General features: G+C 42.0%; 1 protein-coding gene across 1 annotated transcript; it reads left to right on the top strand.

Moving 5' to 3' along the window:
- Positions 1 to 788: 788 nt before the first annotated feature.
- On the top strand, positions 789 to 26,820 carry EDAR (ectodysplasin A receptor). The gene is made up of 11 exons (XM_009472611.2): positions 789 to 851; positions 1,560 to 1,682; positions 2,797 to 2,978; positions 8,347 to 8,432; positions 18,976 to 19,062; positions 20,216 to 20,344; positions 20,433 to 20,507; positions 20,810 to 20,882; positions 21,828 to 21,987; positions 24,977 to 25,037; positions 26,461 to 26,820. The coding sequence occupies exons 1-11, from the start codon at positions 801 to 803 to the stop codon at positions 26,778 to 26,780; spliced, it is 1,347 nt and encodes a 448-aa protein (XP_009470886.1). The 5' UTR covers positions 789 to 800; the 3' UTR covers positions 26,781 to 26,820.
- Positions 26,821 to 27,111: the final 291 nt, after the last annotated feature.

The following is a 27,111-nucleotide window of genomic DNA, read 5'->3' as shown; positions in this document are numbered from 1 at the left end:
TATGTAACGTTAGCTCTTATTCAAAATTATTCATCTGAAGAAATGAAATAAACTAGCACATGTGTTTATAACAGAGATTGCAGCCTTTCTTTCCCCCAACCATTGTAATAGCAGTTCAAATAATATAAAGTTTGGCTTCTTCCTTGAGTTTGCTCTCTTAAATCTGCAGTTTGCTTTTTGAGAACAAAAAGTGTCCAATACTTCCTACAGAAGGCAGCTCTGGGCTTTCTCAGTGGATCCACAAGAGCCGGCAAAGAAGGCACAGCCCCGGCGTGCCGGCTGCCCACGCTGCTTGCTGTCAGTTTGCTCCCCGGCTCTGCTTTTGGCTGCTCCGTCTAGATCTTTCCTAGACTAATCTGATCTAGTGGTGTCAGGCACTAAGCAGTGTGGACACAAGTCAGGCTACTGCTCCGCATCCCTCTTTCATTCAGCGATCGAGATGTAGCCCTTGGTTCCTCTGTGGGAGGACTTATCAGCAAGCCAAGAAGTGCCGGGGCTCAGAACGGGTTCCTCATCTTTGACAGATTTTTATAAAGGTTGCAAGACCGGGCTCCCTCATGCCATTGATCTTCTCAAAGAGAGGAAAGAGATGCGCAGTAAGGGTGTGTAGTGTGTGCGTGTGTGTGAGTGCACGTGCACATCTCCCCTTCTCTTTGTTTAGACCTCCGGGCATCGCTCCCATGTAACCTTTGTTCTGCTTATGAGCCCTTCTGTTCTTATTTTGGCAACACACACAGATATTTACTCATGTTCCTAAACAATCACTGGTTCTGTCTTTTCAGGTAAAATATCAAGAGAGCATGGCTCACCTGGGTGAACGTAAATGGACTCACGTGTTCCCTTTTCTGGTGGTAGGTATTTATGTGCGTACAGGTTTCTCCAGCCTGCAAAGATAACTGCATTCTGCTTGGGACTTTGCAAACACCTGTGAATTGCCATGGCACAGCTACAGATAACTTAGGGACTGAACCCCGATGCAGTGATCGGTTTCCATTCAATAAAACACCTGGGCATGTGCTGCTTAGGCTGAGGATGCTAGGGGGGAGGGGAAGGAGAAGGACCCAGGATGGAGCAGAGGCAGAAGGCACTGGAAGAGCTGATTAGCCTGGGTGTCACATGAAGCACAACCCTATCATGGTTGAGGCCCAAGGCAGTGCATTATCTCAGGTTGTTATAATTATCCCTTGCAGTCACATTTATGAAGGCTCATTAGAGCTGGGAGGGGGGAGGGTGGAAACTCAGGCATTTGCTGTGCAGGAGAGCATGAGAATTAATAGGTCGGGAATCACAGCCTTCAGTATTTTCAGGAGTAGCTGTGCCAACAAGCACGAATGTCAGTGCTCTGAGAAACTCTTAGAAGGACCAGGTTGCTCAAAACTGTATCTGCCTCCATCCCACGTAGTGGCACCACTTCTGTTTCTGAGCTTTAGGGGTGTTTCACACTGCAATGCCGGCCCCGCCACCTTCTGAGCCACAGCAGCTGGGCAAGGGGAGGGGGCGAGGCGTGGGGGATGAAAGCAATGGAAGTGACAGTGCTCTGGGATGCTCTCTGGTGACAGGTCTCCCTGGTGTACTCCGCCAGTGCTGAATACTCCAACTGCGGCGAGAACGAATACTACAACCAGACCACCGGCATGTGCCACGACTGCCCCAAGTGCGAGCCGGGTGAAGAGCCTTACATGGTAATTTCAGCTTCTTCTGCTGGTAGGGGGACACATATCGAGCACCAAATGCAAAAAACAAATGCTTTGTTACACGGCGGTAATATATGGATGGGAGAGAAAATGGGAAGAACAGAGACGTTAAGCAGGAGCGCTCACGCCTGCAAGTGTGTTGTGGGAGTGAGGCACCGTGCGTTCACACCAGTAAACCACATCCCAAGAGCAGCCTGTAAAAAGTGATATTGTAAAAGTTGTAAGGTAAAAGTTTCACACACAGTCTCTGCCCATCCATTCTCATCTCAATAGTTATTTAAAATTTGACGCTGCTGTTCTGGCATGGTGTGATAAATCAGTTAGTCTGGCATGCTCGCTGGCCCCCCACACCGAGAATTTAATTTTGCTCTCCCGCTAAGATATTTTGGCACTAGAGGAACTTGGATGCTTCTGCAACATTTTAAATTACGGTTCCTAAGTAACCATTTGATTTACAGCAGATAATTGTTGCTTATTAAAAAATAAATTACTGAAATCCTGTTTGGTTTTAATGGGATAAACATCCTATTGCAAGAATTTCACACAGTTGGTAGTCCTGAACAAGTATGTTTGAATAATAACCAGTTGGTTTTAGTTTTATTTAATCTAAATGTAATGTTCAGATGGGACATGTGAGTTCAAGGGTTACGAAATCTCCTCCAAACATTGCCTTTTGTGATGTTTGCTCTGGCCTCTCCAAGCATGAAAGCAGGATTGCTGATATGCCTGCTGCAGCCGTGTTTCCCCTGTAATCTTCTTCTCTACTCTTCAATTTTCAGTTCACTTTCTATCTGAGCAGCAGCTGAAATTCACTTCCGTGACTTGCTGGAATATGATATAAATAGCTGGGGGGGGGGGGGGGCACTTTCAAGGGGTATGATGCCCTCGTTCCCCTTTCCCCTCTCCAGGACACAGCGTGCTACATCCTTACATCGCTCCATGGCCTTTTTAGGACAGACACTAAGGGACCAAACAACAAACGTTTTTCTCTTGGTACGACATTGTGCCGCAAAGCCAATGGGCCAGGCTATGAACATTCCCTTTTGCTAGAAGCCGGTGTGCAGCACAAGCCTGCGTTTTCAGTGACTTTGTGTTGTTGCAGACATGTGGATATGGCACCAAAGATGAGGACTACGGCTGCATCCCCTGCCCTTCAGAGAAGTTTTCCAGGGGAGGTTACCAGATATGCAGGCGACACAAAGACTGCGAGGGATTTTTTCGAGCCACGGTCATGACACCTGGTGATCAGGAGAATGATGCAGAGTGTGGTCCTTGTCTCCCAGGGTAAGGATTTAACCGCAGACCTTTGCTGTACCCAAGGCACTGCAAAATAATTTTTTAATGTCAAAATCTCTGACAGCCTCTCTTCATATCCTAGCTGACTGTAGGTACAATACTGGTGACTTATACTTTTCAGTCTCTGCTAAAACAATACATTTAAATGTTTCAAAAACATTGGTGAATCTAGTGTATCAGAAGATGTCGTTAACCTTACTGAAATCTCACTGAAGAAACAACTACTGGGAACAGCTAGAAAAACTGGAGCTTCTCTTACTAGAAGTGGAAAGAGAACAGCTCAGGTACCCAAGCACAGGTGCAAGGTACCATTTTAGATGCTCTAAGAAACCCGGCTTGGCCTCCAGCTGCAGCTTCAGAGGGCCACCTTGTAAGTCCTGCATCCTACGAACGAGCTCCATGAAGATGCCTTGGATACCCTGTAGGGTCCATGCTGGCAGTACAGTGTGTTTAGGAATATAAAATATCTCCTCTCCAGATGTGACCAGCTGGCAAATTTGTCAGTAGTTGACAGCATTAGCTAACATAGCTGTTAGGTGAGATTTACCAAGGCATTTTAGTCTCTCGGGGTCCTTTCTAGTCAACAGAAAGGGGCCTAAGGAGCTGCTAATGTGCTGTGTGCGCTGTTGTTCAGAGTCAAAACAAGTTCCAGGGCTGGCTGAAGGGGCTTAAAATAGATGTTGTTTATTAAGTCCATCTTTTTAATGGTCTCTTATGCTCAGTATAATTCTGATGGTAATGGTGAGAAAGCAATTGCTGCATTGAATATGTTAGCAATATATTCTTGACCATATTACCTTTTAAAGTCTGAAACCCAAGCATACATTTGCTTTCTCAACATTTTTTTTTGTAGGGTAAGTAAACACAGCCTCACCTTACACACCTTTTCAGTTTCTGCCAGTGTGCAGAAACTTCTTTAGTTTAGAAGTGTAATTCCTACTGACATTTGGCTTTTGCGCAGTTTGCAGATGCTGTGTAACCCACACGACTTATAGCACAGGAAACCCTGTTAAAGAGGTCCTGCAAGCTTCCAGGTTTATTCTATCAGTGAGTCTGTGTGAAATTTTCACAGTTTACAAATAAAAAGAAGGACTTGCTTAGCTGCCAGCTGAGCAGACTGATGATGTGATTTGCAAAGAGCTCCCTCTTGACTTCCCCTCATACATCATAAAGAGCAAGAAAGTTAAATAGTGGCCACAGTTGCTGTTTTGCAATTTTGTCAGGACTAATGAGGTCACCCAGGTGGGAGCAGGGTGCTAGCTGAAAATAATCAGCTTGCACAGCTGGTGCTTGGGGAGTAATCCCAAAACATCGTGTTTGCACAGGTGTAACCTGTAGCAGAAACTGGCCTGCTGGAGTCTGGCTGTGTGCCGCTCTGTGTGTGACTCTCAGGTCCTGGGATAGTTTGGCAAGGCCAGCAGTTAAGGAAAAACATTCTCTTACTCCAGGCTTAAAGGGATTAAATTCTCAAGGTAAATTAAATACAGGCTAAAAGAAGCTCTGAAGCTGCCTTGACTCCTCATGTGACTTCGAGACCCCAGAGGTTGCTCCTGTGTGATGGTGGGGGAAGCCCCTGCATCAGAGCAGAGAGCTGGTAAGCAGCACCGACCGACCGGCCATCCTTCCTCATTGCCCCCGCTGGCACAGGGACAGCCAGGCACCTGGGTGAGTGGCAGCTGGCAGAGTGCTCCCTTGCCCAGGCACTAATCATAGAATCATAGAATCGTCAAGGTTGGAAAAGACCCTTAAGATCATCAAGTCCAACCATTAACCTATCACTGCCAAGTCCATCTATACCATGTCCGTCTATACCATGTCCTCGAGCACCACATCTATCCGTTCTTTAAATACCTCTAGGGATGGAGACTCAACCACTTCCCTGGGTAGCCTGTTCCAATGTTTGACCACCCTTTTGGTGAAGAAGTTTTTCCTAATATCCAACCTAAACCTCCCCTGGCACAGCTTGAGGCCGTTTCCTCTCATTCTGTCACTCGTTACTAGGGAGAAGAGACCGACCCCCACCTCGCTACAAGCTCCTTTCAGGTAGTTGTAGAGGGCAATAAGGTCTCCCCTCAGCCTCCTCTTCTCCAGACTAAACAACCCCAGTTCCCTCAGCCGCTCCTCATAAGACTTGTGCTCTAGACCCTTCACCAACTTCGTTGCCCTCCTCTGGACACGCTCCAGCACCTCGATGGCCTTCTTGTAGTGAGGGGCCCAAAACTGAACACAGTACTCGAGTACTCTAATCCTCAAAGAGACCCTGAGTCAATGGGAGGGAAAAATTAAGGTTTCCATTTTCAGAGGACTGTGCCGCCGTAATGCGCTGCAGACCCTCCCAAGGTAACAGCCTGCATGTGGCAATCTATATTTAGGGGCAGCTCATCCCTTTGCTATTTTTCGCCAGCTCAGTAAAGCAGCCTGAGGAAAAGATGAGCACGTGGCACATTCTGACCAAAAGTTTTTAGACAAAACGCCACTGAACTGTCAGCCTTTTCCCAGTGGCTACAAGTGCCTTTCTCTATCATTTGCCTTAAAATAGGTTCTGGATACTTATATATTTTTCCTTCTTTTTTTTTTCACTATTACTGATGATTAGTTTTAGCGAAGCAGGAGACCTTTGGTACAAGAACATGGGTCATCCACTGCTTCTCTGTGTCCAGGTTCCCCTCCATATAAAACAGGAATAACACCATTTGTCAAGCTCGCAAAAAGGTTGCAAGACTGTGGCCAGGGGGAAATTTAAAGGCTTAGCTCCAAAGTTGAGATCCTCAAAACCAAAGTTCAGCTGCCAGTGAACTCTGGAGGTACCTAGACCTAACCTCCTGGGACACTGCAGGCTTCATCCTCTGCTCCTGCCTAGAAGCTCTTCCATCATGGTAAACAGAACAGTTCAAGAATGTGGAAATTAGGTGCAACTCAGACTATTTCCCTCAGTGGGATGATTCATGAGGTGTTCCTGGAGTGTGACTAAGATCACGACCAACTGGGAGCAGCCACAGTGGGTCACAGCAAGGGTCTTTCTAGCCTGGTCATCTGTCTTCAGTAGCATCCATAAGTGGAAACCCCCAGAGGAATAAGAACAGGCCAAGTGTATATGATACATATCCCTCAGGCTGTCCCAGCACCTATTTTTAGCTCAAAGCAAGTCCCTGGTCTCCTCACAAGATGATAGAATTGCAAAGGGATCATTTTCTTTTAAAATGTAGTCAGAGATACCTCCGCTACTGACACTTCCCCTTTTTATGTGTTTGTCCATGGTTACGGCAAATCCAGGTTCTGTTCAATTCTCTTCTCTGAGGTGTTTGAAGAGAAGGAATGAGCTCTTTCGTCTGTTTTCTAAATGAAAAAGTTTAGCCAGTGAATTTCTAATGAAGTAAAGTCCTTCCCTGCAGTTGCCTCCACCTATGTGCTCATCACCTCCCTGTTGTCTCTCTGCAGACTGTTCCCTGCTGACAACATCTTCCTCCAGTCCCAGGTGCCCTGGTCCTTGCAGGAGGGTAGACCTAAACCTGGGACCAAGTCTCTGAGTATGACATGACACCACCAAGGTTAGCCTGAGATAAACCACTGTGGTGTTAAGCAGGAAAACGCTTAAGTCCATTTTTCAGTCTAGCCTTTACTCTTGGATTTTGCCTTTAAAATCTGACCCTGGCAGATACTAAGGAAAGAGAAATAATGAGCCTCATAGTGGAAGTGTAACACCATGAAAATTCATTATTTCTTTACTGGACCACTTCTTCTCCATAATTAGTGGTATAAAGGAATCAGATATTTCCAACATCACTTTTAATATTTGGTGCATTGCAAAGTAGCCAGAAACATAATTCTCTTGCTGGTACTTAATAGGGGTGAATCATTAATGTTTGCAGCTGCAGAGCTTCCTATGCACATGAGCGGACAGTTGCTTGCCATGAGCATCCTCTTCAGTTTTCTTTACACGTCTTGCATTGTGGAAAAAACCAAGAAATATTCCACCAGCTTGATTTAATTAACTGTCAGAAGGGCTGTTTGTCTTTCCTAAACCACCGTGGCTATTAGACTGTGGATCCTAACCATCCTGTATTTTTCTTTATAGATTTGTATGTATCTTTGGCCTGCCAGTCTTTTTTTGTGGTTTGGTAGTCATTTCCTGCTTATTTATTAACTGACTGCTTCATAAGCTAATGTTACGCAGGCCTCGCAAGAGTGGAAAGATGAAGTTTTGGTCCTGAGAGAAGGGTAGAGTAGCAGATGGGGCATAAGAGACATTCAAAGGGAAGAGTGAGGGCAAATCTTCTAAAACCAATAAGAAAGAAAGGAGGAACGATGTTCAGTTTACCTGCTCTCTGAGGCACCTCCAGCCCCCAGCCCCCCACTTGCATCTCTCCATACACCATTTCCTAGACCCTTATTTGTAGGCTGGGTCATTCATTAATGACCAACTGATTTTGATGGACAGTTTCAGCAGTAATTTCCTAACAATGCATACATTTTCCAGAAAAAAACATACTGCACATGCATAGACAGGTACTTGAGAGCAGAAAGCAGATTCCCCATTGCATAAAGTGTTTATTATGTTGAGTACTTGTCTACATAGAATGGATTATGAATGTGTTAATTTCTTAAAGTTTGTAGTGATTTTCAAGTGATTTGTAAAGACATATCCATAATATCAACTGTGTATATGGTTTTGATGTAATTTACTCCTTAGGTTGCCTGTGGATCCAATTCTTGCATAACCAATTACCTTATTTCAACACTAGCTTTATTAGCAGCCCAGAAGTTCAAATCATAAAAACTTTTCCTTCACATTGCAATTCCACTATCAAGGACTAACTTAGAAACTATACAGCAAGGAAGTAAAAAAAAACCAACAACCCAGTAAAACCTAATCTGGCTTTCCCTGTAAGGGTAGTGTTTTCCTGTATTTTTTATTCAGATTTGGTTCTAACATTAAGGAGATTATTCTTATGGCATTTGTGGAGAAAATTAGCCAACCATATCCGACTGGTGGTCTTGCCTGAAAGATTACTGCTTCAAAAAATAGCGTTCCCTTATTTTGAAAAATCTTATTTCAGGGCATGCTGTAAACTGCAGTCTGAACTCAGCAGGGAGAATAATGTTCTTTTAGGCAATGATACTACTCCTTGTCATGTAGGCTTGATGGTTGATTAATTGCCTTTTAGGAGGAAAGGAAGAAGAGAAACACTGTCTCTATTCAGGCAGTTTTAAAAAAAAGAATAATCTTTGCATCAAATTGCTTATAAAGTTTTTTTTTAAAATTATTTTATCTCAGTATAATTGGTTGTTGCTGAACCGTGCTCAGTTGTAGCATATTAATTTACACTGTTTTGCCTCATCTTGCCCTTCATTTCAGTTACTACATGCTGGAAAACAGACCTCGAAACATATATGGGATGGTTTGCTACTCGTGCTTGTTGGCGCCTCCTAACACCAAGGAATGTAAGTGTTCGGCAATTTCTGTGCATTTCATCTGGTTTTGACTTGGAATCATCTGGAAGCTCTATATGAAGGCTTTCAGTGATGATTATTGTGTTCAAACAATAAGTCCATCTCCAGTAAAGCAATTTCTGCTTCCAACTAGCCTTGCCAACAAAGGGAGCAAATGCTGAACTTTTGAGGAGAGATCAGAACCTTTGATTTCAGGACCTGCTGTTGTTCAGTTGTGCTCCAGTTTTCATCTGTTAAGACACTCCATGCAGGACTTATTATAGTTACTTAACAAGTAGGTACAAGAAGTCACAAATCTGTGTACTTTTTAAGTTCAGTTTCAGTTTAGCTATGAAGAAAACATGGGACACTTTGTAGATCCTAGTAAAAGTGCATCCCACCTTTTCATATCCTTTGATTTCAAAGTAATACAAGGGTTGATGTTGGCGTGTAGTAGTCAGCACTGACAAGAGAGCTACTTCTGTAGATTTCGTTGACAAAAGAAGCTGTAGTTTGCTAAGTGAAAAAAGAAAAGTATGCATGTGTGTGTGACATCCTAGTAGTACCTGTATGTTTGCATGCCATATGTGTGCAACGGCTTACCTATGGAGAGGAGGGACAGCCACGCACCAGCACTGTAATGCAGAGGTAACCTCCCAGAAAACTACTTTCTCCTTTAGGGAGTAAAGAAAGGGAGAAAAAGAACAGGAAAAATGACGTTCTCTCTGAATGAACGAATTACTTCAATAACCCCTCAGAGAATCTGGAGCAGAGCAGGAGAAAAAGCTTTAAAAAAAAACCAAAAAAAAAAACAGAGAAAAATGGGCAGTCCCCCAGAGAAACCTGATGCATCTAAAAACAAAATCCTGTCCATGCTCTGTTCTTTTAAAAGTCTTTATCATGAAAAAGAATTGTGATATTTTGCCTGCTTGATTTGAAAGCAGAGGTTGACACAAAAGTGGCCGAGCATTTAATTGTGTACATAAATAGCAATGCCTGAGTTCAGATGCTGTGTATCATTGCTGCTCTGCGAGCCACTTCAAAGAAGGACAGGTCATCAACAGCTACCACCTTTCCTAAAGTACAAGAGCTCAGATGAGCCAGGGGATAATTACCACCTCACAGAGCTCGGGCAACCCAGGAGGAGGCATCTCCCTGAACTGTCTGCATGCAAAGTGGCTGGTCCCTTGGAAAGCCACTCACCCCACTTGGCTGCAGAAACCCACCCGGTTCTGAGACACGCACTTCTGCCTGAGACAGCAGGAGTGGGCGAGGGCAGGGTGAGCGTGATTTTGGTGAGATAAGGTCTGTATTAGGAGGTGAGGTAAGGGTGCTAGGGAGGATCTGAATGTAAGGTATGAGAAGAAGGTGGAGAGGTAAGTGATGATTATTGTGTTCAAACAATAAGTCCATCTCCAGTAAAGCAATTTCTGCTTCCAACTAGCCTTGCCAACAAAGGGAGCAAATGCTGAACTTTTGAGGAGAGATCAGAACCTTTGATTTCAGGACCTGCTGTTGTTCAGTTGTGCTCCAGTTTTCATCTGTTAAGACACCCCATGCAGGACTTACTATAGTTACTTAACAAGTAGGTACAAGAAGTCACAAATCACATGAGCTTAGGAGTCTTGGTGGGAGATGAGGATATATGGGAAGAGGAAAGGATGCGGACACACCTTCTCTTGCGTGCACGTGCAGGCTGGCTGCCCCGTTGATGGGAATACAACCATGCCTGCTGCTAGCCCATAGCCAGAATTGAATCACTTCCTCAGCCCTGATGGTCTGTCTCAAACACATGCTGAAGTGGGGTTTTAGTAATATCAAACATGTTGTAGCTTACTGATTTGGCAAAGAACTACCAGAAGATCTTACAGCTATTACTCAATGCAAAAAACAAATCTTTGTCTTTTCTAGGGTATCTGGCAGATGCTATATATAATGTGCTTAGTTCTGTGAGGAAAGTATGAATTGCACAACTGATTAACCACATGCAATTTTTAACTTGACAAACACAGAATAAATATATATTATCATTGGGAGGAATTTAGGCAGGTGCATAAACCGACAAATTGACTGGGTACTAAGGTAGGAGAAAACATTAGTCCTCGAAAGAGTAAACATTACCATTTTAATCAAGTGTATGAAACCAACCATTTGATTACAAGTGTTCAAAAAGTGGGAAAGCTTCTTAAAATCCAAATCCCTCAAATCACTAAGCTCAGGTAATTTGGTTTATGATGTCTAAACCTCTGGACACTATTTAGAATGGCAGCTCCCTAATTCATAGGTAATAATTTGTACTCCAGGTGGAAAATCAGCCTTGCAAGAGGAACCTCTTGAAAGGCTCACTGTTGTTGTGGCAGGCAGCATAAAATTTGGTATTAGCAAATGATCAGAAATAAATCCTCTTTATCACATGTTCACTGTCATCAGATTATACCAGTCAGAGCAAAGAAAAGGTGACATATCAGTGTTGCACAACTGCATATTTTTTTGAGGTTTGCAAATTCCAAACTCTGAGCACATACCCTTGATGTGAGCATGCAGTTTCTGTCATATGAAGGATAATACCAGCTCTTTGGTAGGAATGGTTCCTCTATGCAGAACAAGTTCTGTGTAATGCCGCTCCTTGCTCACGCCTCTGGCTGTCATGGCGGAGGACCCAGAAGGCCTTAAAGAACTCCAAACAGTCCCAGGCATCTTCCGTTCCTTTCTTGAGACTTCAAAATAGCATTCAGCAGCGTTCAGGAGCCTAAACTTTGCCAGGGTGCCTCTCCCCTAGGGCTGCCTTTTCTTCAAACAGTCCTGCATACAGCACACCACTGGAGAAAGGTGACCCAATGGGTTGCAAGGAAACAAAGGTGGCAAATTACTTAAAAATAGGAGACTGGGGGTGACTTTACACTTCTAGACAGAAAAATGAGGACAGATAAATCCCATTTCAGGCCTTCATTAGGTCTGAGACAGAGTTGGTGCTCTCCTTAGCTGGAAAAATACCTTGCTGGGGAAGTGCCTGGCCTGTGTGTTACAGAGGGCCAGAAGGAGAGCAAAGTAGGGTATGTGTGCTGCTGCGTGGAAACCTGCTCAGAGAATTTGTCCGATGTTACATTATATCTAGCAAAAAAGTATTTGGGTTTGATCAAAGGGTAAACAAACAGCTTTCAACTCCAAGAGCCTGCTGTGCAACTTTCATCTCCTACACAGTCAATAAACCTTGAAATGGCTGAGGAAACAAGATGAACACCCTGTGCCCCAGCATCTGGAAATATTAGTGTAAAAAGGACTGGAAGTGAGAAAGAAATTCCTTGATGGGCCTGTGTCACCTTTATTTTTTTTTCCTCTGAAGGGACTTGAGACATAAACAGCACAAAATAGCATGGAAAAGAGGGGGAGGAGAGGGAGACATTTCACAGAGGTCAGAGATTTAACTGAGACAAACGTATCGCCAGGTTACAGTGTTGAAACTCTGTCTCTGGACTGAAGGATGGGAGCAATAGTGTTCTGCAGTCTGGGAGGAATACCAGGCCTCAGCAGCAGCTTGTGGGCAGTGGGCACGTACGGGGAAGGGGCTGTGCATATGTGAGCATAATGATGTGTGTTGTGTAGCAGGAAAGCTTTTTGTTACTGGGAAAAGGGTAAACATCACCATAAAGACTGCAATTTTTCATATCTTGTGCACTGTGAGACACCTATGTAAGAGTTCTGGGCCCTCAGCATGCAGCTCCCTCAAGCTGACTGTCTAGGAGCCTCAGGACTGGTCTGCTAAGCACAGAGGAGCACAATGCCAAAACATCAAAGATGTGAGACCGTCAGCTGTGCATGAAGCAGATCATGAGCCATCAGTGACCCTTGCTGACAGTAAATTGGGTTATGAGACCTCTGTGATAAACAACAGCACTGCAAAAAGTAGGGGAGGCAGGTTTCCTATGCAAATCAAAGAATGAAGGTAATGAGCACCAAACCACTTTAAGATGTGGCTTCCCACAGTTAATGGTGCTGGATTTTCTGTTGACACCTCTGGAACTGGAGTTACTTGAGGCCTCTGACTACGTGGAGTGTTTCTGGTGGTTTATTTTTTTCTTTCTTTTATCCAATGTAAAAGCATATGCAAAAGAAAGAAGATTTAAACCTACATAGAGCTGCTCTGGCAAAGAGGTACAGTTAGTGCTGGAAGAGATTTTGTCTTTTAGCAGCTGCAGTTCTCTATCAGTTTATGTATATTAACTCTGCTCTTCTGTTCAAACTTTGATATTTGCCATTCCAGTTCAAAAATGATGGAGGAAAACAAAATCAAACCCCGCTACAAAAACTTGAAGAACACTTACTTTGAAGTTGTATTTACACAATTACATCAAATATGCAAATCCTTTTCCACTCATAGATTATTGATCTAGAGGACTTTGGCAATTGATTGAGGGTTTTCTTTCTATTTGACTGTATATATTCATAAGTGTGCATGGGCACAAAATACTGTTATTTCCTCTCACCTTTTTTGCTGGTTGTATATATGAAAACAGATGCAGTAATCAACCTGTGTAAGTTTTTAAGAAGTCTAACACCTACAGATGATGGCTTAGGAAAAATTTTTAAAAAAGGAAACAAAAAGAAAAATGACAAACAAAAACATATGTAGTCAAGTTATTTTTTAATTACCCGAGAGCGAACGGCACCTAGAAACAGAAAAGATCATTTTTATTACTGTATCGTTAGAACTTCAAAACCAACTAAACAGATGAGACGGAACAATTGACTAACCCGCTGACGGCTTGTGTGATGAGCTGTAATCAGGAGGTCACGTCCATACCCGTGTACTGAAGACTGAAAACTCAGCCTCATTAATGGAAATGCTTAACACAAACAAGCCTACTGCCAAAACCACTTGTATTAGTGAAAAATAATTCTTTCAGAGATTTTTACTTTAACTCTCCATTCTTTGTAATATCACTAATTTTCTTTCCTTTCCAGTTTTGTCCTTTTGTAATATGATCGACATGGGGACTTTTTTTCCTTCTGTTTCAAATTAGGCTTACAAATGAATAGGCTTGTTAGCTGGAGTTAACGAACTTTTCTTTTCATTTTTTTTTTTTGTTTGTTTGATCTCTGAACACCCCATTCCTCTTCACATGTGGAATGGGAGAAATGTTGAAGGCAGTGCTTTATTGTTCACTGGTGGTATAGCCCAATTCTCAGCCCCTTAGGGTTTTTCTATATTAGGAAAGGAACCTAATCTTAGGACAAAATTGGCCAGCCTCAGCCATAAACCTTCAAGGGAAGGGATCTGAGAAGCAAATATCGGGTTTGCTGGCTTTGACTGCTGTGAAAGCTGGGCCCAGGTATCACTCAGGAGGGCACTTGGCCCCAGTGCAACTCTCCTGAAAGAAAACTCCAATGATTTTGATGTTTTCACCTGTGTGGGAGCTGCAGCTCCCACGGTGAGCACCACCCGCCTGTGGGAAACGTTGCAGGTTTCTGCAGCATTGCTCTGCCCAGGCTCACGAGCTGCAAAACCTGCAGAGCTGCAGCTTTCTGCCACCTGTGCAGCCTGGCCACCAAGGCGCAGGGGAAATGGGAGACCTGCTCCTTGCAGGTCCGTTCTCTGCCTTTTGATGTATGAAGTCACCATACTAGGGTTTAAACGGCAATTCTCCCCTTCATGTTGCACAGAGAAAGAGATGATAACACCAAATTGCTGGAGGTAGGTGTAATTCATGAAGCGTGTGCCTGTGACCTTCCAGTGCTGTGCAATGATTACAGCTCCCAGTGCATCCTAAACAAAACTACAACAGATGCAAATAAATGTCAGACTAAGGCCACATGGCCTATAATCATCACCACTTCCCTGCCCTGGCAAAACAAAATGAGAGAGAAATAAAACAGTTAAAGACATTACAGAGAGCACAACAGCATAAAATATTTCCTTTTATATGTCTGAAGAGTAGTGGTTACTTACAGTAAGAATGACCAGATTGAAAATAAAAGTCTGGGGGAACCTTGCTATCACCATTTTTAGAAGGTTCAATCTCAGGAATTAATTTACTTCATGATCTTCCTGGTTAAATAACTACCTACACTAACTGATGTATCTACCTGTGGCTCCAGGAAACATTAGAGTAACTTCCTTATAGTGTTCTGTATGTGCCCTGAAAATAAAAGACAGTAAAATAAAGAGCAGTCAGGCAATCCTCCATTGTCTAGGATATGCTCTGTTATTAGTGGTTTGCAATATTTTCAGAGTTGGTTAATGTTTGATTACCGAAGTCATATGTAGACGCCTTAGAGAGTGGCTTGGCTTGACTGCTGCTTCAGCTTCCATGACTTTCCAAGTGCACAGGGTTTCCATATGAAGTGTTGTTTCCTTAAGTCTGAAACCAAACCTTTCATGTAAGTACATGTAAATACAGATTTACATTAATTTGAAAATTCTGACCTCTGCTTTCTAAATATCTAAGTCTTTATTTATTACTAGGTTTAGTTATAATCCAGTTTACGATTACTTTGTCAGCCATAAACAGTCTACTTTTATTGAATTTCAACTCACTATAATTTATTTTTCATCTCATATTCCAGGCTGCTAGTTATTTATTTGCGCGTGTGCTGTATCTTTCTTCGCTCCCGTAAAACAGTCTCAGTGATGGCCCTCGCAGCTCGGCTGGCAGTAACGAGCATCATTGCCATTCATAAATGGACCATGGCTGTGAGAAGGGGGATGCATCAGGAGAAAGCAAGCTGCACTCAATGGCATGAAATAGATACATATATACACAAAGACATTTTTAAAACGCTTCTTATTTCAGGATCACTCTGATAGTCTGTTGTATACACACTTTGGGTATTTTTATAATATGTCATTGAGTATTAAATAAACTTCAAAAAAAGCTGTTGCTAGCTATGAGCAGCAGTCCTTTGCGTGGACCAGTAAGCTGACACCCACAGCAACATATGTCAGGAGCGCATATGGTCTCCTACTGCACCAGATTTTATTCCCTCACAAACACTTGCAAGGGGGCATGTTGGTAAAGCCTCCCCTCCCTGTGCCCTCCTCCTCTCACAAATCTGGTAGTTTTGTTCATCGCTTCTTACTGTAAATCTGTCTTGAGACACATGAACAACTGTAACAGTTCTGTTACATAAAGCAGAAAGGTTCTTTGAAACAAACAAAAAAATATTTTATTGCCCAGCGTTTGTTCACTGTAAGGACAAAAGGTTGACTGCACAGCAATTTAAGTTAAAGCTATCTTTGGAGCTAAAAACCCCCAAACATTCAAATGTGAATACAAGTTCAATTGTTCTTTTAAAGAACAAGTATGCTTTTTAAATGAAACTCTATTTAGATTCCAAGAAAGTTATAACTAAACTACAATTTGGGAATAAAAACATTTATAAAGCAAAAGCTGACCAAACGTCAGTGATAAACTTCTTTCCTAATGTCTTTATCACATTCCTACAATATTACTTACAGGTGTCTAGGAATATAAACCACTCTTTTGCACAGCTATATTACAGCCATCAGTCTTTTTTTGTGCTTAAAATAGAGTTGTTTCCAGATGTTGTGCTGCAGCACCTTAGGATGTCTCTACCTGAACTATATCTATGTTTTTATATAGAGTATGTAAGTGTCATCTATATTGGAACCAGAATTAATAATGTGATCGGGATGCAAAGCTGGATGTGCACAGGAACAACTGACATTGCAGTCATGGTGTGCTGCTGGATTGGGAAAAAGCAGCAGCTACAGGTTCTGTTTCTTTTTGCTCACACAAAATCGATATGAACTCAACTTCTGCAGAAGCTGGCATTTTTGGTTCCTTTTGCAGTGCAGGTGCATGAATTGGCATTTTCTTCTAAGCCACATCTAAAGAAAAATCTTGGCTCATAATGAATATGCCAAATTATTAAATTTGATAATAGGCTTAAAATATGCATAACGACTAACTCCCACCTAGGCATACGTAAAAGGCCATCACATTCTAGCACCAGCCTTGATTTTGCCACGAGAGGCACTACAGAACAAACAAAGTGGCCCCAGTCCCATGCAACTCAAAGAAAATTCTGCACGCAGGCTCTGGAGCTGAAGGTGCTCACTCTTGTGCACGGGAGAGGCTCGTGTGTGTGTGCGCGTGGGGGGGGGGGGGGGTGTGCGTGTGCGTGTGTGCATGCACGGCATGGGCAACACGCCATATCCTGATGCGGGGTAAAGCTGGGTGAAGCGTGACGATGATGCTGAATGAAGAAAGGATGACTTTCCTCCCTACCGTTCCTGTGCTACGTGCTGCCGCGTGACTTCCCACCTTCCCACCTTGGAAGGCTCTACTTCCTTTCTCAGACAGGTGAAAAACATGAGGTTAACAATACCGAACAATTGAAAGGTTGATTAGGCAGGAATACTTCAATGACTACATATTTCAGATGAAGGAAGAGAGGAGAGTTTGATAAAACTTGCTCGTGGAGGAGACGAGCTGAAGCTTGTTAGATCAACTCCACGCAGACAAAGCAGCACGGCTTGCCTGTGTTAACTGAAAGGCAGCGTAAGAAAAGCTATTGTTGACTTGTTGCAGCTTGCAAGAACTGCACAGAATTGCAATTGTCTGTAACTGGATTTGCCAGGGGGACTGCAAGACTAGGCGTAAGCTGGGTAGCTGTGGACATGAAGGAAAGTATTGGGCTACAGCACTGGCCATTTACTAAATTTCCTTCATTGTCCAGCCATGATCAGTAAATATATACTTCGAGACCAAGGGTGATTCACTTCAGTTTTGCAAAGAACTGCTGAAAATTTAACGAATTACCTGTCTTTAATGTCCATCACATGAAGGTGACATCTTCATCTACTGATGCCTAGGTGCTCTACGGCTATATTGCAGTTTCTGGAACTTATAACTAATTCTTCTTAGAAGGAAGTCTGGCACAGAGAAGGGACCAGAGGCAAGATTTACGTAATCTGCCTGTCATTTACATATTATGAAAAGCATCTGAATTAACAAATTAGTATATTTAAAACTTTATGAAAACACTCCTTCGGTTTGAAAAAAAAAAGGCAATTATAATAAATGAATCCATTTCCTTCCAACAAATGAGGTTTGAAAGAAGTTTTACCATTGTGAAAGAAAATTTCTTTTGAAGACATCTGCAACTCATACTTCGTGGCCACTTTAAGAGTGTACATTTCTCATTCACTACATGCAGTCACGTTTTATGTTAGGTAATACTTTTTTTCTTTTTATAAAACGTTTCTCTTAATTTGAAGAAGATGTATATTGCTTTGTTCTTAACCATGCAGCATTTCTCCAACCATTCCAAACTGCTTAATTTCCTGTCAAGTTTACCTGGTGGGTTTAATTTCTCGTAATATTTACTGGCTCAGAAGAATGGCACGGTTAGTTCTCAGCTACTCTAGTCGCCAAACTAGCTTGTGGAGCTGTGGCCTGTGTGCACCTTACCAGATGACTGGGACAGTCTTTTGCCTTTAGGTCTGCTGAATTTAATTATCACTGGACTTTTTCCATAGAGATAGCTGATACAAAGCAGGAGGGATTTCATACTCCCTCCAAGCCAGAAGATGTTTTTCAGTGTCTGTTGATAGTAATTGTTTGTATAACCTGCTTACCAATGATGTTAAAGATTAGCTGAGAATGAAGAGAATGTTTTCTCCCAACCATTTTGGAATGCTGTGCCAACACCATCCTGTATGACAGCATTTCGATCAACAGCCTTATTCCCTATAATATTCAGTATTGTCTGGTATTGTCAAAATATGTTAACTTATGACTCGGTTTACTGCTTTGAAAACTTGGTGTATGACACCATCTGAAAGATTAATATAGACTTTTAAACTTAACTGTAGAATTTAGACATGGAAACCACTATTGGACAATCTCACACCTCTGCCAGCATGAAGTGTTCCTTTAAGTTATTCATTTCACTGTTTTTGTGGATTTCCCCCCTCAGCATATAGGTTTGGACTGACAGGGGGATCATAAGAAATGTACGGCCCAGCTAGATTGCAGGAAATTATAATATTCCCTTTTATGATAGCACAGCTCCATGGAACAGAAAGGCATTCAGCACTATTAAATTTGTCACCTTTCCTAGGTTTTCCTATGGTGTCATGAGGGTTTGCATACCATCAGAGTTTCACAATGATCCTGCTAGTGAAGGATATTCGTGAGAAGCACTGATTTGATGAGTCTACCAGCTGGGACATGGGGTCTGCGGTAGCAAATAATGGAGCAGGGGTTGTAAACAGTTTGAGTCAACAACTGGATGCTGGAAAACTTTCTGCTACCCGGGACAGATCTGTAATACGGGAATCTATATATAACAGTTGGCCCTGTGTGTGTGTCTGAAGATGCTTGGGTTTCTTCTAAGTTCATAACCATTCAGGAGCTTTGACTTCTTCCCTTCCTCTAGATGCTATGCAAAACTGTATTCTGTAACACAATTTTCAACATGATAGAAATGCAGTCAGGCTAAGTGAAGGCTCTGTTTGCTTGGGCCAAGCTATTGCTTTGACTGGACAAAGTAACTGTGGAAGTTTATGGCATTTCTGTTTATATTGCAGGTGCAGGGGCTACCTCTGGCATTTCGGCTATTTTCCCAAGTACCTCTGGCACAAGCACTTTCTCGCCTTACCAGCATGCCCACAAAGGTAAGACTGCATTCACAGATTTAATTTAGTAGCTGTTTGTTTTGAAAACAGCATCAACAAAGTGCAACCAAACTGAAAATATCTATTGTGAATTTCATTGCCACTATTTCCAGATTTCTAAAACTGCTATTAAAAATAATTCAGAATGAATTTTTATTTCTTGGTTAATCAGCACCACTGTTTTAGTCAGATAGACTTAAAATGGATTTGAACTGTACTCAGTAATGCCAGCAATAAATTCAGCTCATTATTTGTAGCCATGCAGAAATGGCACTATGCCTCAGCAAAGGTGAGCTTAGACTGGTGAAAATAATGTAATGCACAAATATGGCCAGTCTTTTATTGAGCTAACACAAACAGTTCTCCAGCATGATTATTAGGTTTTAAAAATACGTGAACCTGAGAAGACACAACAGGAAAGATGCAGTTAATGAGGCACTGACAATGCTGATCTGCCCGGTATGGTCTGGAAACATGATCGTGAGGATCATGTTTTCAGAAAAAATTAAGTTTTCATGCATTTTAGCATATCTGTCATTTTCTGCATCCTTTTGTGCCTCTTCAGTTCTAGTCTTTTGCATCCAAATTCTGCTCCTGAATACCTTTTCACATACGTTATTTTAAATTCACCTTCTCTTCTAGCCATGCTGCATTTTAAGTCTCGGTTAGAAAAACATCAGTCCTTCCACATATGCATTATGTTCTCCTTTTAGCTGCAAAGCTTTTGAGGCACCCATAGTTATCAACAGCCATTTAACTCTCATCCTGTTGTTTTTTGTTTTTCTTTTTTTTTCCTCTTCAATGCTGTTTTACAGAATACAGTGTTAGGAGAGTTGCTACTCTTGCTTACGTATCGCTTCCTATATCATTAGCAGATAATATAATTTCCTACGCCTTTGTATCTGATGGATTGTGTCATCAAATATTTTTATGAATACTGTTAACTGGTTATTGCAGGATAAGTGTCACAATTTTGAAAAACTGTCAATAAGTTTGCCTTTGAGATATAGCAGTAAGTTTTTCAATGCTTAACAAGTATCCAAGATCAACTAAACGAGAATGCAAATTGTAAGTGTAGAGCAGACTGAAAACTGTTAACTGTTCTCTGATCCTGAGTTGCTCCTTTACAAAAATATTCTTTTGTTTATTCCAGCAGATCTTTCAGGACAAGGACATCTGGCTACAGCTCTTATAATTGCAATGTCTACCATCTTCATAATGGCTATTGCCATTGTCCTCATCATCATGTTTTACATTGTGAAAACAAAACCTTCTGCTCAAGGTAATTGTTTAGCACATGAAATTTTAGCTGCAAATGCTATTTTTAGATAACTTCTGAGAATAATTAGTGTTATATTTTTATATTCTAGCCTGTTGCAAGAGCCACTCAGTAAAAAATGTCGAAGCTCAGGCTAACACACAAGAAGAGAAGAAAGAAGTGCAAGGTATAAGTTGCTTTAGTTTTGCTTTTTCTGTCCAAGACAACATTGGGCTTAAATGCTCTTAATGCATTTCTCATAATTACAATTTCTCTTTGAATTGTATAAAATCCATGTCATTTTACTAAAGAATTGTCTATAATAGTTTTTATACTTCCAGAATGTCACTTAATCTTCTGATAGCAATTAAAAAGGTAGCAGAGAGATTTATGTTGGCAGTAAGGTTGCCAGCAGAACCAGCTTCTGAGACAAAACACTGGTTTGGAAACTCATTGCCAATTTAAATTTCTCTAATTGTTGATCTACAGATAATGTTGTGATATTCTCTGAGAAAGAAGAGTTTGAAAAACTTACAGCAACTCCAGCTAAGGCTGTTAAAAGGTGGGTAAAAGATAAACATACTTCCAGTTTGACTGAAGTGAGGGAAGGACATAGTCACCATTCATCCTGGTACACAGGAATACACAAGGAACAAAATAGAAGTAATTAGCACCAAGATTTTCAAGTCTATCAGACCAAGGAATAACCTGTCAATGGCAAAGTCGCAGCTGTTGGAGTTTCTGGCAGAGCTGAGGTGACCACGTCCAGTTTATCTTAAAGCCTTAATTTCAGCACTACGTGCTCCAGGTCACAGCCCACTCAGACCCCTGTGCTGCCCCTGTGCTTTCAACCTTTTACAGCGAGAACTGGGAATTACATGGGTGTGCTGGTGGTTTGCTGCCACAGGGAAAAGGCTAGATGCCTTAGTAGGTTTTTCCTCCTCCAGTTTCTAAGAGAGTACGACAGATGTTACCAAAGAGAAACCTGTGTCCTCCCCACTCCCTCCGTGACCAGTTCATCAGCTCTTGGGGAATCCATCTCCTCTTTTGAGAGGTCAGTTTTGGGGATCTGAGTGCTGCTCTCGCATACATGCCCTTAGTAAGGTTCCCCCTCACTTTCAGGCAGGAGGAGCGAAAATAGCTGCTCTGGGTCTTAAGGAAGCGTAGCGTCACCTGGGTGCCACGGTGTGATAATCACCTCACCTTGTGTCTGCCTGGTGGTCAAACCTGGCTGGGTAACACGATTAAGGTGGACTAAACACTGTCCTCAGTGGAAAATCCCTCTTTAAAAGGATTTTTGCAAGATATGCATGACTGTGTAACTTGGTGGGTATTGTACATACACCCTGGCTAGGTAAATGCAGTTACATTCACAGGATTTCGGAGAAAAGGCATTTTAAAAAATGGAAAACACTTCTATTCCATTACTCTAGGATAGGAAAAAGGAGATGATTGGAGTCAACCCATGAGAGACTTCACTAAGATAACCACATCCTTCATTTTACAGTGAAAATGATGCCTCTTCTGAGAATGAACGACTTTTAAGTCGTAGTATGGATAGTGATGAAGAAGCTGCAGTTGACAAACAAGGGACTCCAGAGAGATGCTTGTTATCTTTAGTGCATTTGGCGAGAGATAAATCTTCTACAAGCAATAAATCAACTGGGGTAAGGCTATTTTGAGATTTAAAAATTGAGAGGATTCTGTGTTGTTGTTTTTTTTTTTTTTTAAGAAAATGATATACAAACTATCACCGCCCCCAAAATGCATTATAGTGCAGACCAATTTACAAGAGCGTCTCCAGACAAATTTATTATAGAATCTCCTTTGCGTAGTGGCATATACATACGTATATCATAGAATCATAGAATAGTTTGAGTTGTTCAGGGCTGAAAACCAAATTTCTACAGAAGTAATAACTTTGCTTTTTTGAGTATTACATTTTATAGTCTAAAGAAAGAAAAGACAAATAACAGCAAAACCCCAATATAGCTAATGCTAATGTAACTAACCCTGATGCTACATTTACCACAGAAAATCCAAGGCAGAAAAATAACGCAGGGCTGGCTTCATACGGCAGCGTAGCATCTGAGTGCCTTGACCCAGTAGCATCAGTATTTCCACGCCATAGACTTGTCAGTAATAGCCGGTGCTGTGCTTGGTCTTCATGTATAATTTTGAAAAACACACGTGTGCTTTGAAGGTCACTCCTGTGCTCTGAAGGACACTGTAAATCCACTGTTTGTTTTGCTGTGGAAAGCCTTCACTTCTTCCTGCTGAGCGTGTACCGCTGAGGGTGTTTTATCTCACTTGGAGTATTTCAAGGCATAGTTAAGGTCACACCTCACCCACACGACTTTTAGTTTATATTAACATGAAACTATCCTTAAAAAGAAAGTGTCTGCTCAGATATTTTTAATGTTTTTAGTAGTTCAAAAATAATTTAAAAATGGCAATACCTAGGACAAAATCACATCATTAATATCAAACATCATATAGCTTTTAAGAATAAAAAGGTTTGAAAATGCATCTTTTCATGTTTTAAATTGTGGTTCAGATCAAACTTTCTAAAATAGCTCCTTTTTCAGCTGAGAGCAGACACACACAGTCTCAACACAAGAGAAATGTTTTTCTAGTTGTAGACAGTTATGACCATCTGAAAATAACTTACTACTCCAATGCTCACATTGTAAAATTCAGCTTTCTGAGGTCTCTCTGAATATCCGACTTTATCATACTTCTGTATACACTGGCTGGAAATTGGATAATAGAAGTTGCGTATGCATGAAGTCAGAACGTTTAATAAGAAGTGGCTTACCTTCTAAAGACCGTATATAATAGATATATTCTCCAGAGTGATTTAGATAGATAGCTCATAAGCATGTCTGAAGCATGAACTATTTCTTCCAGACCTTCTGTTCCAACATACTCCTCATGGACTGAAGCCTGCTGACAAGGCTGAAGACAAAGTTTTCAATGAAAGTGCAAACTGCATCAACATATTCCGCTCCATACCTAAGATTTCACAATTAAGCCAGTTGCCAGAAGTTAGAAAAGAAGTAATATTTGCTTCAGGCTGGAGATTAAGTAACATTTCTAGTACAGGAAAGAGTATTAAGTAGCTGTTGGATGAGGGTAAAGGAAGTTGCACGCCTGCTCTTATCCAAGTCTGCACCTTCCTCCTTAAAACAAAAACCATTATGCAATGAGCTACCACTTGGAGGATCATCAGGCTCAACTTTAAATGTTTGCTTTCAGCATAAGCTTTACAAATCCCTCATCTTCTGGCTCTGGTATAAAGAGCATGCTGCATAATTCTTCATAGGCATGGAATTATTTAACCTCCCTCCTTGCCCTAAAAATGAGAGGAGAATGAAAATAAGCATCCAATAGTTTGCTTAGGAGGAGTTTTATTAAATCCCATTAAAAGAAAATTTCCTGTTTACAAGGTTCTGAAACAGCTAATCCAAGCCTATAATAGCAACACAACCGATTAAGCACATGTGAAGTATACCAAGACTATGTGAATGACAGTCAGCGTCTCCATTGCATTGCCCTGCGATACAACACACTTGCACAGCGTCTGCACCAGGGAGACAGGCTTTGCTCGGGTGGAGCAGCCGCTTTGTGGTCTCCAGCTGCAAGTCTATTAATCCAACTCATTGATGTGCCTTGCCCTTTAGAGCCCAAATAAAATGGGGAAAATCTTTCCACAAAATAAAATAGCAAAAGATGAACTTTTTTCTAGCCTGGTTTGCAGTGGAAAGTGGTGAATTTGTGGAGATAATGCTAGAGTCCTATCAAGAAGACAGCTTTTCAGAAAGCTCAGTCCTAATGAGAGCTGGCAGAGGGACGACAATTCCAGTCCCTGAGAACTCATGACATTTTGACATTTGTTTTCACTCCACATTGGATCCAAAGCCAAACCCTGAGAATATTTTTGATAAATGAAACTATATCAGAATGTCCGTTTTCAGCTTGGAAAATGTCAGGTTTTCAGTCCGAGTTTCTTTCTTGTCAAAAATGACTAGAGCACCCTGGACCTCGGATTTTCCGTGTCGAAAGCTTCACTGATTTTTTTTTTTTTTTTTATCTACCTGTATAATTTTTCACATTCAACCAAGCAATATATCATGGAAGAAAATATATTTAATTACTAATGCACTAAACAGTTCTATGTCAAATGACAGAAAGGAAGATCCCCTCCTCTACAGTCCTCTTAGGTTACTGGAATAAGGCAATTTCAGTCAGAATTTAATTCCCTGTGGCCAGTCCTGTCCTGGTTTACCTGCACATCCCTGCATTAATTGCCTGCGTGCGTGGTATTGAATTTGTCTTCATTGTCAGGATTTTGCTTCAGTCTGAAAGAGAAATAAAATGCATAAACACTTGGAGCAGAAAAGTAATTGATCTAAAAAAAAGACTAGAAGATGGAAAGATCTCTAGCAGTGGAAAGTGAAATCAGAAATAGGTTTATGCTTCACGGAATAATTGCTGTGTCCTTTTCTTTTAATCTTCAAAAGGGACCCTTGAGGACATTATGTGATAACCCCTAGTGCCATGAAATGAGGGTCTCCTACAGGTTTTCCACTGCTGTCTGCTAATTGTTTACTCCCATGACTGAAAAATTAATGAAATAAAAATCTTCTCACCTAGATTCAAAGTCGAAGGAAAAAGATACTTGACGTGTACGCTAACGTATGCGACGTTGCAGAAGGTGAGTGTCCAGAACTTGCACCTATACTAACAGCACAAAATTAGATCACAAGTGTTTGCTATAAAATAAGAAAGGCCTCTGCCTTCCTATGGCAAGGAGGAAGTCCCAATCCAGAGAAGACACTCTGTCGGCAGATTTGTGCTCGCTTGGCGGGGAGCACCGTGGTGGCCTGACCCCAGAGCTCTCCAGGCTGGGCTTGGGCTGGGGCACGCCACGGCTCCTCTCCAGGCGTGCGCAGGGCCCTGCTCCCTGCCTCCCTCCCTCCGGAGAGCCGGGAGGGCAGTGCTGGGGCCTGTTGGGGCACACACCCCGACCGAGTTGCGGAGAAGCACTCTCACGTTCCCCGTCTAGAGGAAACCTGTTTACTTGCTTAGTCCCTTGGATAACAGACAGAAATTAGTTCCAAATATGAAAGTGTGATTTGGGGAGGGTCAGGATTGTATTTTAGACAAAAGTCTCGACCTACTCCGCTTCTCTAAATGCTGTCCCACTTCCCATGACAAAAAAGGGAGTTTCCAAGTCAGTGTTTTAAGTGTTTCAGCCCTCTTTACCACTTGACTACCTGGACTGTTTTGGTGGAAGAGACATGAATTAATTTCCCTGCAGAACAGAAGACATGACTGCATTTACACCACCACCACCCCCCAGACTTGGTGCGCATGTGTGTGCATGTGCTTTTGAGTTTTCTGTGGTTCAGGGAGCTCTATCTCCCACCAAATTACTGCTCTTGAGTATGAAGCAGGAAACTACAGAAGTAAAAGACTGGTTTTGGAAAAATGCTGTAGCTGATTCTCTCTATTCTGTGACCATGAGTACATAGAAAAAATCTCGAGGAAAAAATAGCGTTTTCCCCACAGGATGAATGTTAAATCCTCTCTAGAGATTCAATGATAGTGATGACAACTGAGCACTTGCAGGGACTTTTATGCTTGCAAGCATCTGGCATCATTGCGTCACCTCACTCCTCACATTCCTACAAGGGCAACTTTCAATTACAGAGATGTTACAGCAGCTGCTGGTGACAGACTCAGGGAAGGGTCAGAGCTGTCTCTTGAGCTCAAACACTGTGCCTGACGTGCAGAGGTGTATTAATGGAGCTGCTCACTAGGGATATGGTTGCAATACACTTTTTCTAACAGCTAGTAAATTGTTGAAGGAAGGGGCAGTGCCATGGGAATTCATACAACCCATCTAATACTTCTTTCCCAGACAACTTTTTACCCCAATTATTGTACCCTACTGTCACTAGGAAGAATTAATTTGGTAATATACAGGAATAACTTTGGAGCTAGACATGGACTATCACTTAAAGATTTTAGCTGTACTTACTGCTAACAGTATATACTGTAGTACTTTAATAAGTGTCTTGAATAGTCAAGACTCATGCACAGAGCCATCTGGCAATAAACACCTCACTTTGCAGGTCTGAGCCCTACAGAGCTGCCATTTGATTGCCTGGAGAAGACCAGCCGAATGCTCAGCTCCACCTACAACACAGAGAAAGCCATAGTGAAAACGTGGCGCCACCTTGCCGAGAGCTTTGGACTGAAGAGAGATGAGATAGGTGGTATGACAGATGGCATGCAGCTATTTGATCGCATCAGCACAGCAGGTTACAGCATCCCAGAACTGCTAACCAAACTGGTGCAAATCGAGCGGTTGGATGCTGTCGAATCCTTGTGTGCGGATATTCTGGAGTGGGCACAAGCAATGCCTGCTCCTGAACCAGCAGGGACATCCTGACATGCCTGCCTGGGACCCGTCCTTCCACATCACCTGCAAGAACCATGATTCCAGCAATCACCACGTCAAAGACTTCGGGCAAAAGACCATTGGTATTTCTTCAACATAATCGCTCCCGATACCCAACGGGAAGCTATTCTCTTTGACTTCTAAAAAAAGTGAAGTTACACATCTACCAAAACAAGAGCAGAGATCTCCCAAGAAGTTTGGTATTAAACGTGTCATTAAACAAAACGATCATGTTGTTAAACAGTTACTGATAATCAGTGGACACACAAACATCCATTTTGCAGTCTGTGTATGAGTATATGTGCAGATAACCCTGCTGATA

The sequence above is a fragment of the Nipponia nippon genome, unplaced genomic scaffold, assembly GCF_047370975.1.
Source record: "Nipponia nippon isolate SJK-2023a ecotype South Korea unplaced genomic scaffold, ASM4737097v1 scaffold_2, whole genome shotgun sequence".
Taxonomy (NCBI): domain Eukaryota; kingdom Metazoa; phylum Chordata; class Aves; order Pelecaniformes; family Threskiornithidae; genus Nipponia; species Nipponia nippon.
Note: the sequence above shows the minus strand (reverse complement) of the source record. Positions and strands in the feature narration are given on the sequence as shown.

Coding starts and splice junctions, on each gene's coding strand:
- EDAR (XM_009472611.2), top strand. CDS start 801: ATGGCTCACCTGGGTGAACGTAAATGGACTCACGTGTTCCCTTTTCTG. Junction 8,433..18,975: donor GCCTCCTAACACCAAGGAAT/GTAAGTGTTCGG, acceptor TTTATATTGCAG/GTGCAGGGGCTACCTCTGGC. Junction 20,345..20,432: donor AACAAAACCTTCTGCTCAAG/GTAATTGTTTAG, acceptor TTTATATTCTAG/CCTGTTGCAAGAGCCACTCA.